The sequence below is a fragment of the Peromyscus leucopus genome, chromosome 5 (genome assembly GCF_004664715.2).
Source record: "Peromyscus leucopus breed LL Stock chromosome 5, UCI_PerLeu_2.1, whole genome shotgun sequence".
In the NCBI taxonomy this organism is placed as follows: domain Eukaryota; kingdom Metazoa; phylum Chordata; class Mammalia; order Rodentia; family Cricetidae; genus Peromyscus; species Peromyscus leucopus.
This window is the reverse complement of record NC_051067.1, coordinates 127627043-127643287: the sequence shown is the minus strand read 5'-3', so window position 1 is coordinate 127643287 and position 16245 is coordinate 127627043. Positions and strand designations below refer to the sequence as shown.

At 45.4% G+C, this 16245-nt stretch overlaps 1 protein-coding gene across 11 annotated transcripts in view; it reads left to right on the top strand.

Annotated features, from left to right (window-relative positions):
- The window catches only part of Ttc13 (tetratricopeptide repeat domain 13), a 61738-nt gene that overhangs the window by 13721 nt on the left and 31772 nt on the right, over positions 1-16245 (top strand). For all 11 annotated transcript variants that reach the window (XM_028889775.2, XM_037206353.1, XM_037206352.1 and 8 more), the window contains exons 3-4: positions 653-728; positions 8321-8391. In XM_028889775.2, coding sequence (XP_028745608.1) covers positions 653-728; positions 8321-8391 — 147 coding nt within the window. The remainder of the gene's footprint in view (positions 1-652; positions 729-8320; positions 8392-16245) is intronic.

The window sequence follows — 16245 nt, the reverse complement described above, 5'->3', positions numbered from 1 at the left end:
TTTGGAGCTGTCACCTGATTCCCGTCCTCTAGATTTGCCCAGGTGTCGGATCTTTAGTCCTTTCTGATTTAGGGTTTCCTGCATATATGCCTAGGAGTTTGAATTGTGTCTGTGGCAACTTTCTGGCCACACATGATCTCTGTGTCTGCCTAGGGCCAGCCTGGTGCTTTACACTAGATGGCTGTGTGCATTACTTGATGGGGAAATATTTAGTCATATGTCTTGTTTCTCGGTCAGATTCTTTTAGGCCTTTATGTCCAACATGTAGCTGTGGATTCTGGAATAGTTGTATGCTTTACCTGGTATTCTGTGTTCAGGCCACCCTGGAGAACTGGTGACTAAAATGTGATCTTCTCAACATAATTAAAAGCACCAAAGAGCATGTGCAGACTTGAAGGGGCCTCAGAGTAGCCAACAGGGCTAACCCCATGAAGTAGAGAAGATGCTTCCTCTTGAAAACAGAAGTGGCTGATGATAAGGGGACCAAAGCATTCACCTACAAACCGTATTCTCCAAACTCAGCAGACAGTGGCACATATATATGTTCCTGCTTCCATAGAGCTCAGACAGCTCCGGCATCTTCAAATACAGGCTTTCATGCAGGGCTTCCATCATTTGTCAGAAGCTAAAACCTATCTCTGTTTGTTTTCAGAGCCAGGCCAAGTCTATCGCCGAACAGAAGAGATTCCCGTTTGCCACTGACAGCGACAGCACCAATGAAGAGTTAGGTGAGGATCCCGTCTGGGAGCCCTGGCAACATCTGCCCAGAGCTGGGAGCACTGGCAACATCTGCCCAGAGCTGGGAGCACTGTCAACATCTGCCCAGAGCTGTGGTTGGATGGAGAGCAGGAAGCCAGGTGGGAGGAGAGCTGGAAGACTGGCCCTGCCACCCAAGCCAGATAGGGTTGCTCTGGCCTTCCTGAGATTCTGTGTGGTATGCATGACCAAAGGTTTGGGTGGGGGCTGGGGATGTGTTTCAACTGATGGAGTGCTTGCCTGGTGTTCAGGAGGCCCTGGGTTCAGTCCCCGGCACAGCACAAGCTAGGTGTGGTATAGTTGCAGCACTTGGGAGGTAGAAGGATGAGGATCGGAAGTTTACAGTATCCTTGACTAATTAGTGAGTTTGGGGTCAACCTGGGATACAGGAGACCCTGGCTCAAACAAAGGAAAGAGAGGCAGACAGGAAGGAAGGGAGGGAGGCAGGGAGGGAGGGAGGGAGGGAGAAAAGGCTTTTGCACAGTGCTTGGTAAGGACCATTCCAGCCCTGGGTTTCTATGGAAGTTAATAGTTAATAAGGTCAGCTGCTCTGATACTGTGCTAGAAGAGTCACGTGCCATCATCATCATGAACAACAAGGGAACGGAAGAGACTCTCAGAGTAGCATCCTAGGTGTGGTGACATAACCAGGCCTGCATTTACCTCCCACAGGAGGCAGGTCACAGTTAGTGGGGCCAATATGGGTGTGGAACAACCACATTCACTCAGGTCTACAAAGGAGCTTCATGGTTTGGCCATTCCTGGCATGCTTTATTTAAAACAGATGGGGTTCACCAGCATCTAGTGTGTGTTGGGGTGCTCCCCGTTACCTAGTGGGCACACAAGTGAAGAGTGGACCCATAATGAGCATAGAGACAGGCAGAGCAGATGGTCTCCAGTTTCTACAGATGACTAGCTGCAGGAAGTACCCAAGGAATTTTTCTTTTGACTGACAAGTGACCATTTCATCCTAATTTTGGCCATCCATTCTTCATGGTGAAGTCCATTATTCTGCTTTGTCACTGCAGATCACTGCCACCATTTGGAAAGTGCCCCCTCTTGTGCTGTCCTTTGGCGGTGACTTGAAGAACTAATTGTCCTTTAAGGCTTCAGACTGATCTTTGTGAAATGATTGGCATGTGTTTAGTTGAATGTTCATTTAGTAAATGGTACTAAAGCCCTAGTATGGAGGCTGGAGAGATGGCTCAGCTAAGAGCACAGTCTGCTTTTCCGGAAGACCTGGGTTCAATCCCCAGCATCCACATGGCATCCCATAACTGTCTGTAACTCCAGTTCCAGGGTACCCGACACCCTCTTCTGGCCTCTGTGAGCACCAGGCATGTGTGTGGTGCACTGATGTACATCCAGTCAAGAGAGTCACACACACAAAATAAAAACAAATAGGGGGGAAAAGCCCTGGCCTGGGCCTGCCTTCCTTCTTCTTAGGAACCATCCAGGAAGCCCTGGAGCAGCGTGGGGCCTGAGCTGAGTCAGGCTCTTCTGTGTGACGGAGATTTTTCTTAGAAAAGAGCCTGTCAACAAAGGCTGTGTCCAGAGATGAGTTGCTGGCTGTAGAGATCTCTGCTGGAATTGTAGCCATCCCAGTTTTTCTTTTATATCTCGGGTATATCTCCACAGTAAAATTTAGACCCCGACAGCTATCTACATTTAAGTGAGATGTGGAGCAGTTGTTTTTTTTTTTTTTTTTTTTAAGTTGTGGGTAGATATGGCAAGATTAGGGCCCCATTTGTTTTCTTTTGAGGGAAATTTGATAGCCAGGGCCCAGACAGATCTATATTCTTAAACCAAGGGTTTCCCTGAAGTTATATTTCATTTTACTTTTTTTTTTTTTTTTTTTTTTTTTTTTTTTTTTTTTTTTATCACAGGCAATTTATTTTGTTCTATTCATTCACAGTTAATACAGAAAATACTTGGAAACATTTCCATATAATATTTGACACAGAAATCATCAAATAGAAGTATACAATGTTGACAGGAGGCAGTACATTTATAATTTATAACCCCAAATGTATTTATAAATTAGAAATGGAAAGATCTACAAATAAAATTATGAAGGTTCACCAAAGTCATTTAATCTGTCAGTTTCTCATTCATTTTTATGTCTTAATAATATTCTATTGTATGAATAAGCCACATTTTATTTCTCTCCAGTATTTGATAGCTATTTGAGTTGCTTTAACTTTTTTACTATTAGCAACACACTGCTGTAAACCTTCATGTACATGTTTCATAGGTGCACATTTTCAGTAGTTTGAGGATATATTCCTAAGGGTAGAATTGTTGAGTAACAGAGTAACAATGTTTTGCATTTTGACCAACCACCAAACTGTTTTGCCAAAGTGGCACACCATTTTACAATCTCACCAAATCCTTGTTTTTAAGGCTCTGATTTTTGTACAAAAGCATTCAATCATTCTGTCAGACCAAACCAGGAAAAGTAAGCTATAGTTCAGAGCTGTTCTATTCCATTTACTATGCAAAGCCATTCTTGGCGTTTGCAACTCTCAGCCCTTTTAAGTATTCTTGCAGTGTTCACCTTTTCCTCCACCACTTTTTTTTTCTTCTTTTTTTCTGGTTTATTCCTATCTATTACAAATGTATAAAAAATCCTCCATCAACGCTGCTGATAGCAGCAGAACCTTGAGAAATATACCTTTGGTTTGCCTCAGAAAAGGAACACATATTGTACTGTAAAGTTTATAAAATTGGCGCAAAACATTGTGATAATGTTACAATACCAGTTTTAAGAGTTCAGTAACTAATGGGGAGCCGATGGGATATATGCAGAACTATGAAAGCGATCTCACTTAGCCAGCTGTACACGTAGACTGTAAATCTACATTCAGATCATTTCTGATCTAAGACTATCATCTCAGTTTATCTGTTGAGGTCAACCAGGAAACCCTAGAATATACCTTGATTTTTGCAAAAAACAAAATAGGGGGAGGGGTTTTTTCAGCATTTCAGTCCACGAGTAACTGTATCCTAACAGGCAAAGTGTTCTCTCACTGTCAACATAGAATGAACTGCTGCTGGAGGTCACCTTGGGCTTTAATTTGCATTAGCGCTTACATGCATAGTAGTCCAAGTTGTTGACCTCATGACTTTAAAAGTAACTCTAAAAAAGTAAAATGGCCCTTCTTGGAAGACTAAAGAAAGACATCCAGCCATAGTTGTAAAAAGTCTCATCAAAACAATATACCCTTTTATGAATTACGCCCCAATTAAAAAAAAAAAAAGTAGCCCCAAATAAGAAGCAGCTCTGAAAAAGAAAATATAACTTAAGATATTTGAAAAAAACAAGGTGAATACAGGTTCAAAAATAATTAAGATACATTTTCTTAAGGCTACCTAGAATTAGGCTTTAAAGAATTCTACCATTTCAAGTTTACCACTAGTTACTAGATACCTATTTACAAACAAGATGTTCACCTTTTTTGTTCCTTTATCAAGAGAAAAATCTACCTTCAGATTATGAGGGTGGTGATGGGGAAGGACTAGAAAACAAGATTCAAACAATCCCATGTAAATATCACATTTTTCAAATGGAAGAACTCCAAACTGCACTAAAAGATCCAATCACTAAGACACTTTCCATTGAAATGATTTAAGTACAACTACATGGCACCAAGGTTTAGGCCTAATATAGACCTGACAACCAAGTCCTTGTTTTCTGGAAGAAAGGCCTCAAAAGTCCCACTCAATTCCACATAACAATACTTCAAAGATCAATTAAGTTTTCCTTTCCTTAATATTTTTGTTTTTGACTTCTAATCTTAAAGACTAGATTAAAACTTAGCTCATTTCCCAGAAGGCATTGCTTCCCTTTGCTCTATGAAAGAGTCCACCAAGACCTCTTCCTCAAAACCATCTAGCCCCCAGCCTCCAGCCTGTGCTTTCTCAACGTCCTGAAAAAGTAATGTAGGTAAAATATGCTCATGAACATTAAAACTAGTTGTTAGAAAAACGTAACTAGCTTTATAATTTAAGTTTTAAAGCATACATACTTGCAGCTTAATCTGCACTGACAATGATTGTCGAAGCCTAGAATTCAACATTTACAAATTCTCATTCACACACACACACAAACCACACTATTATCACACAACTTATGTCTTGAGAGAATCTTCTGCTTTTTAAATCTTTGGCCTCCCAGTCAATCCCAAGTTCAACCAACTTTTCCGAGTTCTGGTAGTTACCTGGACCACTGAGGCATTGCCACAAGACTTCTTCTCTTTTGAAACATCCTTTTTCTCTAGATATTAGGATAGCTACGCCAGCTTGTTTCTTCTGTGGTGTATGTTGGTGTGGGATTATCTATTGCTTGATTTTTCATGGATGTGTTTAGCTTCTTTGGGTTGAATTTTCCCTTCTAGTGCTTTCTGTAGGGCTGGGTTTGTAGACAGGTATTGATTAAATCTGGTTTTATCCTGGAATATTTTGTTTATTCCGCCTATGGTGATTAAGAGTTTTGCTGGGTATAATAGTCTGGGTTGGCATCCGTGGTCTTTTAGTGTCTGCATGAGATTTGTCCATGATCTTCTCGCTTTCATAGTCTCTATTGAGTAGTCTGGTGTTATTCTGATGGGTTTACCTTTATATGTTACTTGGTCTTTTTCCTTTGCGGCTCTTAATATTTTTTCTTTGTTCTGTGTGTTTAGTGTTTTGATTATTATGTGGCGAGGGGACTTTTTTTTTGGATCCAGCCTATTCGGTGTTCTGTAAGCTTCTTGTATCTTCATAGGTATTTCTTTCTTTAGGTTAGGAAAGTTTTCTTCTATGATTTTGTTGAATATATTTTCTGTGCCTTTGAGTTGGTATTCTTCTCCTTCTTCTATCCCTATTATTCTTAGGTTTGGTCTTTTCATGGTGTCCCAAATTTCCTGGACGTTTTGTGTTACAACTTTTTTGTCTTTAGTATTTTCTTTGACTGATGAATCTATTTTCTCTATCATGTCTTCAGTGTCAGAGATTCTCTGTTCCATCTCTTGCAATCGGTTGGTTATGCTTGTTTCTATAGTTCCTGTTCGTTTTGTCAGGATTTCTATTTCCAGCATTCCCTCAGCATGTGTTTTTTTTATTGTCTCAAATTCATTTTTCAGATCTTGGAATGTTTCTTTCATCTGTTTAATTGCTTTTTCTTGGCTTGATTTGATTTCTTCCCATTTTTTGTTCGTTTTTTCTTCCATTTCTTTAAGGGAGTTTTTTATTTCCTCTTTAATGGAGTTTTTCATTTCCTCTTTAAGGGAAGTTCTTATTTCCTCTTTAAGAGAGTGTTTCATTTCTTCTTTAAGGAAAATTTTTATTTCCTCTTTAAGGTAGTTTTTCATTTCCTCTTTAAGGAAAGTTTTTATTTCCTCATTGAGGGAATGTTTTATTTCTTCTTTAAGGGCCTCTATCATCTTCTTAAAGTCATTTTTAGGGTTGATCTCTTCTGTTTCTTCTGTCATGGTATGTTTAGGTCTTGCAGGTGTAGAATCACTAGGTTCTGATGTTGCCATATAGGTCTTTATGTTGTTGCCTGTATTTTTGCACTGGCGTCTACTCATATTTTCCTCTGTGCGGTGCAGGTGGTGTCTGTGTCTGAGAGTGCCTCTCTTGTTCTAATTTTTAGTCTTGGTTTAGTAGGGGTTCTTGGTTAAATTGGTGCTATTGGGCTGTTTCTTCAGGGACAGCTGATTTCAGTCGGTGAATTATATACTTATGATTCTGGTGATCTGGTTTAGTGGCTGGGTAGTGCCTTCTTCTGTGTTCCCAGGTCACATTTTGTTCATTTGTCAACTCCTCAGCTGATCTTGTTTCTTCAGACTTCAAACTGTAGGCATCTGAATCCTCTCTCAGATGGGTTTCAGCTGAGCAGGGTAGTCTCACCAACACCTCCAAGTTGTTGGGTTTCACAGGATCAGCAGTTGGGCCCTGGGTTGTCCCCAAACGGAGTGCCCAGACTCGCCCTGGGTCTGACCCACGGAGATAACCTCTTCCCCAGGTGTTGGGGCTTGGGGCATCCCCGTTCCAAGCTGCGTCCGCCCCTCTCCGTCCTAGGGCCTGTCCACCCCTGTGGCCCGCCGCCACAGGCCCACCTGGGTCCACTTGTCTCCGCCTCAGGGCCTGTATGTCCTTGTCAACTGCCGCTGGGTCTATCTGCCTCTGCGGGCGGCCAACGGGCCTGTATGTCTCCACCGGCTGCCACCGCGGGCCTACCTACCCCTGCCCGTCACTGCTGCCGGGCCCATCCACCTCTGCGAACTGCCACCAGGCCTGTATGTCTCTGCTGGTTGCCGCTGGGCCTGTATGTCCCTGTCGGCCGCTGGGGCCCTTCCACCTTCGCGAGTCGCCGCCGCGGACTCACCTGGGTCCGCCCGTTTCTGCCCAGTGGCCTGTCTACTTCTGTGGGCCGCCGCCGCCGGGCCTGAATGTCTCTGTTGGCCGCCGCCGCCGCCGGGCCCGTCCACCACTGTCTGCTTATCTCTGCCACAGGGCCTGTCCGCCTCTGTGGGCCGCCGCTGGGCCTGAATGTCTCGGCCGGCTAGCACCGGGCCTAAATGTCCCTGTCGGCCGCTGCCGCCGGACCCATCTACCTCCGCGGGCCGCTGCCACAGGCCTACCTGCGTCTGCTTGTCTCCGCCATCTTGAATCTCCAATCATTCTCCTCATTTTACTTTTTAAATAATTAAAAAAATATATTTCTCTTGTGAATGAGTGTTTTGCTCACATGTGTGTGTATGTACACTGTCTACATGCTCTTGGGGGCCAGAAGAGGGTGTTGAATCTTCTGGAATTAGAGTTACAGACAGTTGTGAGCCACCATGTGGTTGCTGGGAACTGAACGCAGGTCCTCTGGAAGAGCAGCCTGTGCTCCTAACCACTGAGGCACCTCTCCAGCCCCTGTTCCTTTTATAGCTCATTTCTTCATTCCGCAGACAGTACCAACTGTGGGGAAATAGGGAATTCTAAAAATTTACCACTGGCTTATTAGGCAAGAACCAGGGAGTCCGGCGAGGTTTCGGAGGTCCCCATCCCCATGCAGCTGGGCAGGACTGAGCTGCTCTTCAGCGGTCTTCATCCTCTTACTTCAGAAAGCTGGTCTTGGGTCTGGGTGCAGCAGGCTGGGAAGGGCGGCTCTGCAGCCTGGGGCCGCTTTCATGGCCTCACTCAGTGCCGCTGTTTCCGGGCAGCCCCCAGCCACTTATGCTTCAACACCTTGTGGGCAAGTGCAGAGATAGTCGTGCCAGCCTCTTCGCAGCCAGTCAGAGAGCAAGAGCCTTCCATTCCCAGAGGTCTGGGCCTGCCAGGGCCCGAGAAGAGCTATGAGATAGGCCCTTGTGCTGGCATCCCAGGCTCCATGCTGCCTGCAGGCTGCCCAGCCAGTGCTGGAGGGCGCGGGTGGGAGGGAGGACCCAGGGCATCCTGTCTGCTTGCTTTTAGGTTCTTTAACTGCATCCCCTCCTCAGAGCTGCCTTCTGAGACAAGGCAGAGTGACTGACTGACTATAGCCTGCCTGCCTTTCTTGTTTTCTCTGACACTTTTCTCTTTTGTCTCACAGCTATTGCCTATGTGTTGGTCGGCAGCGGTCTCTATGATGAAGCAATAAGGCATTTTTCAACAATGCTCCAGGTAATGCTCTCCTTGGGTGTGTGACTATGAGTGTTCAATGTGATGCAAGGTGAACCCACACATCTGCAGGGTTGCAGTGAAACATGATGCACAGTTGCAGGGAGTGGAAGAAGGGCAGCGTTGACCATGACTTCTTGGCGCCAGGCCTTGAAGGATCACTTTATTCTACATGAGATAAAGGAGATCAGTGTTGGTTGAGTAGCGCATGCTGTCTGCGTCTTCCTGTAATAGAGGTAGCCTTTTGCTGCCAGATTGACCAGAAGTAGCTCCAGGCTGCTTTTCTCTGCCATGGAACCTCTACGAGACATGGACTTCCCGTGAGACCGACCTTCTCTGAGATCTGGACCCACTGTGAGCGGTGGACATTAAAGCTGTGTTTTTCCAGGACAGGAGTTGAGGTTAACTTGTTCCTGCTTATGGCTCTGCCTCTCACTTAAGCAGGGAATGGTGAGGCTGCTTGAGGCAGGCTCGGCCATTGCTTGTTAGCAAATAGTCTAGTGATATGGTGGTGCACACCTGGAATGCTAGCACTTGGGAGGCTGAGAGTGAGTTCCGGGTCAGCCCTGGTTACAGAGCTAAAGCCCCGTGTACACGTGCGCAGAGAGAAGGAGGAAGGGGGGGAAGCGTGTGTAAGTGTGCCCGTACGTGCTGTGGAGGAGACCCCGCAGAAGTGCTGTCCTTCCCTCACATTGCTCACTGGTGCTGTTTTAGGAGTTTGTCCGCTGTTGATGGGTCTGGCCAGTGCTCTACGGGAGAAGGGCCCACTCCCACGTCCACACCTTCTGCTCTGAGCTTGCATGTATGAATCATAGAAATGTTCGTTTTTGGTTTAGATGAAATATCCTATACCTTGTGCTTTATGCCCTAGTATCTGATACCTCAGCAGGCACTCTGAGTTCTCACTACTCAGATGTCATTGTTGCTCAGAGGGGACAACAGATAGCTCCAAGCCCAGCAGATAGACTTCATTTTAAAGTACTAGCTTTGAAACTTGAGCTTTGCCTGAGTTCCTTAAAAAAAAAAAAAAAAAAAAAAACCCACAACAATTGGATTATGTTGATAATTCTATATTTCCAGAAAATTCATGAGGATTTTGGTTATTACTTTGAGGTCCTTAAGTCCAAGCTCTGTGTGTGGGTGGTCACATAGGCTTTTGTTTTTCAGTGGAATTTGAAATGCAAAGATAGATGTTTAAATAGGTTTTCAAATTGCAGTTCTATTTAGTGTTACATTATTACAAAGGGTAAGTAAGACTTCCACAGTAAACACAGGACCCTGTTTAGAGAGGAGATCTGAGGCATTTTCCTCCTATCTGAGTACTAACCAGGCCCAATTCTGATCAGTTTCTGAGATCAGGTGAGGTTGGACTCCCTCAGGGTAGTCTGGTCATAGACTTAAGCGCTACCCCTCCCCTCAGGGTTTCTCTGTGTAACCCTGGCCATCCTGGAACTCACTGTGTAGACCAGGCTACCCTAGAACTCAGAGATCTGCCTGCCTCTGCCTCCTGAGTGCTGAAATTAAAGGCATGCACCACCACACCCAGCAACTTGAGGCATTTTTATGAACAGAAATCAGTTCTTTTATGGTACCAGCACCTGAAGATATATAATCATTTAGTTCAGCTTTTTAAAAAAAGAATTATTTTTGTGATTGATGATAGTACTAAAACATTAAAATAAAAAATGTCCTCATTCTACCATTCTGAGGTCATTTAAATTCTAAGTCTATTACTATTTGTGTTTTATGATCTGAATACACGTACTACAGATTTTATATTAGTGTTTAAATTTGTGCTGTAACCAGTCTGTGGGTGCCACCTGGAGCTGTAGAACACGCTGGTATTCCATTGGTCAGACTTTCTCTCTGTGCAGAGATACTACAGTAGCAATACAGTGTTTCCATCAGGCTGAGACATAGCCAGTGTGTGCTGTAGGTCAGGTCAAGTGTGGAAGGGAGGACCAAGGGTCCTTTGTAGTGCATTTGTCTCAGGGCAGGAGAGCCCAGCTGCCCCTTGCAGTCTCCTGCTGGCTTTCCTGGTGCTTTCAGCCTTCTCTGCACAGTGAGGAGTGTGGAATCTGTGTTTGTGCACACATGGGCGAGGACAGTGGAGTGTCCAGGTTAGGCTTGTGACTCTTTGTCGCGTTTCTTTGTAACATGTTATTATGCTAAGTAGAAAACTCCAAGATTCAATAACAAATGCTGCCATTTCACCAGAGGTTTTCATGGAAATTCTCAGTCCTCTTTTCTGCCCGAGCTTTCCTCTATTAGGTCCGTGTTTAAGAGTTCCTTCCCTGTTGATTCCTTCGAATGCCCTGTCACCGGTTGGGTGCATTGTGACTCCGGACAAGTAGGCAGCAGCAGATGTAGAGTAGCTGCCACCAACTCCACTTAACCAGAACTTTCTTACATGGGTGGATTTTGCATAAACCAGTCTCTTTAGGTTGAATGTTGACAGCATATTTGCCTTTTAAATTAAACTGCTCTTGCTTTCTTTATATTGGTAAATGTAACGGTCAGATTTCTTGGTGTAGTTAGTAGAACTGATTTTTATCCCAGGATCCCTTTTCCTATCCAGAACTTCAGAACCTTAATTCCTCAAACACACCCGCTGGTGCTCAGGTTCTTTGTCCTCTCTAAACTGTAACTGACTAAGCATCTCTGTTTATGCTGTGCTGGTGCTGACCAGTTCTACCTGTTGCTTGTAGGACCCTCCAGATGAGCATCGGTTGTTTTAAAGCCAGTGACCATCCTAAATAAACCACACTGTGATAGCTATCCTCACACAGACTTGGGGTTTTCTTGAGTTCATTAATACTCAGCAGACTTTTTAGACAGCTGTGGACTACATCGCAAAGCAGCAACTTCTGATCCCACTTCCAACAAGTGACAAGGGTGACCGCAGGGCCTTGGAGGTTATAAAGCTGCTGTATGTATGAGATCACTTTCCTGTCTTCCCATCATCTGCTCTGTTTCATCAGGGTATGAATCTGAGGTATTCCCAAGATCCTCATCAGTGCGTTTATTCCAGTGCTTGTCATAGAAAAGTGTCCTCTTTGTGTCTTGTGGCTCAAATGGAGCAATTGCCTGTTCTTCCTTCCTTCCTTCCTTCCTTCCTTCCTTCCTTCCTTCCTTCCTTCCTTCCTTCCTTCCTTCCTTCCTTCCTTCCTTCCTTCCTTCCTTCCTTCCATCTTCTTCCTCTTCGTAAAGGTCTCACTGTGTGGCCCAGAGGAGCCTGACTCTCAATCCTGCCACAGTTTCCTGAGTCAGGGATTACAGGTGTGGGCCACCAGATCCAACCAAGCTCAGTAAGCGCTTTGTAAATATCCGTCTGCACTGTCAGTTGCTGATTTATCTATCCATTCATTCATCTTGAGACAGTGTCTCACTTTGTAACCTGCACTGGCCTTGAACTTAGAGCAGTCCTTCTGCCTCTGCTTCCACAGTACTGGAATTAATGTGTGGGCTACCCCCAAAGACTGAAATGCTGATTTTCATTTGAGTTAGGTTGATTTCACATCAGAGTCCTGCATCACTTCCACGTGCATCTGTGCACGGCAGTGGTGACATTGAATGCCGAACCTTAGCCCAGTTACCTGCCTCTCTGGCCCTGGTAGGGCAGGTACCTGGCTAGTTTAATGTAGCAGTTGGACCTCTGTGTGGATTCGATCTGATTGTGGTGCTCTTGAATTCCTAACACAACTCTGCTTCTCACCTTCCATCCACAAAAGAACTGCAGACACCCTGTGGTTTTTGCAACATTTTATAAACACCCTCTAAGTAAATGAGCACCACTGAGGCAGAATTTAGCCCCTATTGCACCCCTAATGTACTGATTTTTCTGACTTGACTTTGAACATAATGACTTTCTAGTTTGGATTCAGAAGCCAGCCTTATGGTAGAAAAAGAATCACCTCTACTTTCAAGATTATCTTATTTTATTTTATGGTATATGTGAGTACTTGCTTGTATGTACCCTCACTAGTGTGTGCCTGGTGCCCCAGGAGACCAGAAGAGGGTATTAGATAGTTGTGAGTCACCTCATGAAGGTGTCAGGAACCAAAACTAGGTCCTCTCAGGAACAGCCAGAGCCAGTGCCCCTAACCTCGGAGCTGTGTCTCTAGCCCGTCGTGTAAAATTAACGTCACTACATCTGTTAGCTATGGCGTGACAGTGACATGTAGACTGCCTTCTGAGTGGTTGTTCCCTGTTGCCGTGGCCACCCCCCTCCCCAGATGCTGTAGCTGCAGAAACTCAGGAAGGTTGGGAGATCGTATAGATTTCACTGAGCTCACTTAAAATGCTGAAGAGCCTATTAAAAAACAGGACTAAATTGGTCATGTTTGCTCAGTAGCCTCAAACTTTATGCACTGATCTCAACTTATTTTTAGAGATAATGTGTTTTGTTTTGTTTTGAGGCAGGGTTTTTCTGTGTGACAGCCCTGGCTGTCCTGGAACTCACTTTGTAGAGCATACTGGCCTTGAACTCACAGAGAGATGCCTGCCTCTTTCTTCCCAGTGCTGGAATTAAAGGCATGGGCCACCATGGGGGGCTGTTTTTCCTTTTTGTTGTTTTAAAGATATGTTATATCACATAAATAAAAGCTTTGTCTTGTTAACATTGAAAGCTAAAGATGTTTAATGTGAGTAGATAAGGTTGTATCCATTTTTAAAACTAAATATCTGTACTTAAATTTAGGAGTAGTAACACTAGACTCTGAATACAGTAGTACAATGGTGCATGTCCTTCTGTGTCGTCACAAAGTGTTTCTTCAAAGGCAGCCTCTGGAGGGGGGGGGCGCGACACATGAGTACTACACAGCCGCTTACAGGGATGGCTGCAGTGCGGGGACAGTTAGGCCTCGGGAGGGTTTCAGAAGGCCTGAGTGGGGGCTGCCTGTGGGCACACTTTACACCCCATAGCTCCCCTGAAGGAGGCTGAAGACAGGAAGCTGTCAGTGTGCCTGTATTTCAGTTAGCACTTCAATGCTTCAACTTTTATCAGCTTTTGAGCGGCAATTTTTTTTTTTTTTTAAGGTTTAAACTATTCTAAATGTTCCTGCTGTGGTAGCTGGAGGTTCCCACAAGCCATTTCAGCCAGGCAAAACTCTGTCTGCTTCAGTTCCCCCTGCAGCTGGCCCCTCTCCATCAGCCAGACTCCACCATCTCTAGCTAGCACAGGCTTAGCAGAGCACACCGCAGCCTGGTGTCTTTCATCCCCTCTGAGGCTTCTCTAGCTGTTCATTGCATGCCTTGTGTTTGTCGCTAAATAAACCTGACCTGTGGTTAGACTCACTCTGTGCCAGGTTCTGTGCCTGGGTGAGAAGACATGCTTCAAAGACACTGGATTCCAGCGGTGACAGGTGTGAAAAGTGATCCTGTGACACTGAAGCCGTGTCTGCTCGGGCCTGTTGTTCGTTTGCTTGGTTTTCTGAGGCAGAATCTCACTGTTGGAAGGTTGGCCTTGGAAGCCTCTTGCCTCAGCCAGGGCTGCAGGCTGGAGCACCGTGCCCAGCTAAGATACGCTGTACTTGTGTATTTGTAGGTCATGGGATAATAGCACTTGACTTCAAAACGTAATCTTAAATGTGACTTCAGGCTGGTTTTTTGTTTGTTTGTTTGTTTGTTTGTTGTTGTTGTTGTTTTGAGAGGTGGGGAAAGTGCCAAGGATGTCTCTGGTCCTTGCTCGGCAAGCATCACCACTGAGCTACAACCATAGACCTGCCAGGCTCTTCTTCCTGTTTTCTTCCCCTTTCCCTTTTATTCTTTATCTTTAGGGTTTTTTTTGTTGTTGTTTTGTTTTGTTGGGTTTTTTTTGTTTGTTGGTTGGTGTTTTTTTTTTTTTTTTTTTTTTTTTTTTTATCCCCCTATGAAGAAGTCTCCAGCTCACAGAAATCCTCCTGTTTCAGCCTCCCAGGTGCTAGGGACAGATCAAAGCTGCTATGCTGGGTTCTGGCTCTACCTGGATTTACTTATTTACTTACTTATCTACGTGGTTAGTTAGTTTGGTGTTTTGTAACAGGGTCTCAGGTATTCCAGGCTGTCCTTGAACTTGTTATGTAGCTGAGATTAGCTTTGAACTCTTGATCTACCTCCCAAGTGCCTGGCTGTGCTTTACCTACATTTGGGCTTCCAAAAGGCTATCTTATTCGGAATTCCACATCTTTTTTCTGCCCCCTCACTTGAGTCCCATTCGATCACCCAGCTCTGCATGCCCTTCCAGTTTAACTCAGGAGTTCACACTCCACACACCTGCTCTGCACTCACACTGTCACCCCGCTCTGCTGCAGCTGAGGTCCAGACCCCTCTGCTTGTATGTTCTCGCCAGGGACCCATGGGCTGTTTTCTGCCAACCTGGCCACTATTCCAGTTACACCCCGAGCAATACAATCCCTTATCCATCCCTCCCTACCTCTGCAGCCAAGCCTTGGACTGAAGCTATGGTCTTGCCTCCCAGGCTACCTTCTGTCTGGGTGGCGATCTGGACTCTTCCCCAAACCCTACCCCAGAGGCTTCCTGGGGACAGGGCTAAGGTGTGTCCCAGCTGGACTGGGGACAGATGCTGTCATCCTCAGCCAGGCTAGTTGATGAGAAATGACGGGGAAGTAGTTCTGGTTTTCCAAGCGTGAAGTGGGCGTTAGGAAGGGAACAGAGCAGGATGACCAGTGAGGTCTGAGACCAGCATCAGTTCCTGTAGGACCCTGCAGTGTGCCTCCCTGCTCCCGCTCTCAGTGAGTGATCGTTGGTAGACAGCAAGGATGCATCTCATGCAATGATTCTTCGCTGATCCCCATGTGCAGTGTGCACATACATGTCTGTGTGTGCATGTGTGTGTTACATACAGTGGTGGGCCCATGTGCACCCTGGGTGGCAGTATGAAATACAATGTTGTTGGGGTTGGGTGATGGCACAGGAGAGTGGCACACCCCAGACATCTGAATCCAGAAGATGGTGTGTGTGTGTGTGTGTGTGTGTGTGTGTGTGTGTGTGGTTTTAGGGGGATGAGGTGGCACTCTGAGAGCCAGCCCCAGCTCCAGGTGAGGCCAGTCGCATCCATAGGGTAACGGTTTATTTGTACCTCTTTCTGATTCACGTTGTGGTTCCTAGAGTAAACTATTCATTGCAGAAACCGCCTGTTTGGTACATTTGAGTCACACCAAATCTGAGCTTGGGCCTGTTGTCCACAGAAATGTTGTCTCGGGTTTGAGTCCAAGATGCAAGGAGTCCAGGGCTCCTGTGAGAGCCCTGTGGACTGTGTCCAGACCCTCTCTAGGCCCGAGTCCCGTTTTGTCTGCTCAATTCTGCCTGAGTGGAAACCTCCGCCAAAGCAGGCAGCCTAGCTCTGGTAGCTTTCTCCTGTCTTGTACCATGCCTTTCCACACCTGTGTGTTCCCACTCAGCAGCCACCTGCTCTGCCTTCCTGTTTTAGTGATGAGTTAGAATCCTAGAATCCTTGGTGCCCTTTACAGTCTGTCTGTCTTTTTTTTTTTTTTTTTTTGAGACAGGGTTTCTCTGTGTAGCTTTGTGCCTTTCCTAGAACTCACTTTGTAGACCAGGCTGGCTCAAACTCACAGAGATCCACCTGCCTCTGCCTCCTGTGTGCTGGGATTAAAGGTGTGCACCACCACCACAACCACCACCACCACCACCACCACCACCACCACCGCCGCCGCCGCCCGGCTCTTTACAGTCTTTCTTAAGCCCATAAAGGCTTAGTTCTTCTTGGTTTTCTATAGTATGTTTTACTTCAAATGTGTTTTCTGTCTGTGGATGAACAGACTCAGGTTTGTTTTCAATAACTGGCAGGAAGACATGCTCTCAGGATGGGGTCATGGGTAGCGTCGTCTCCACCAGAAG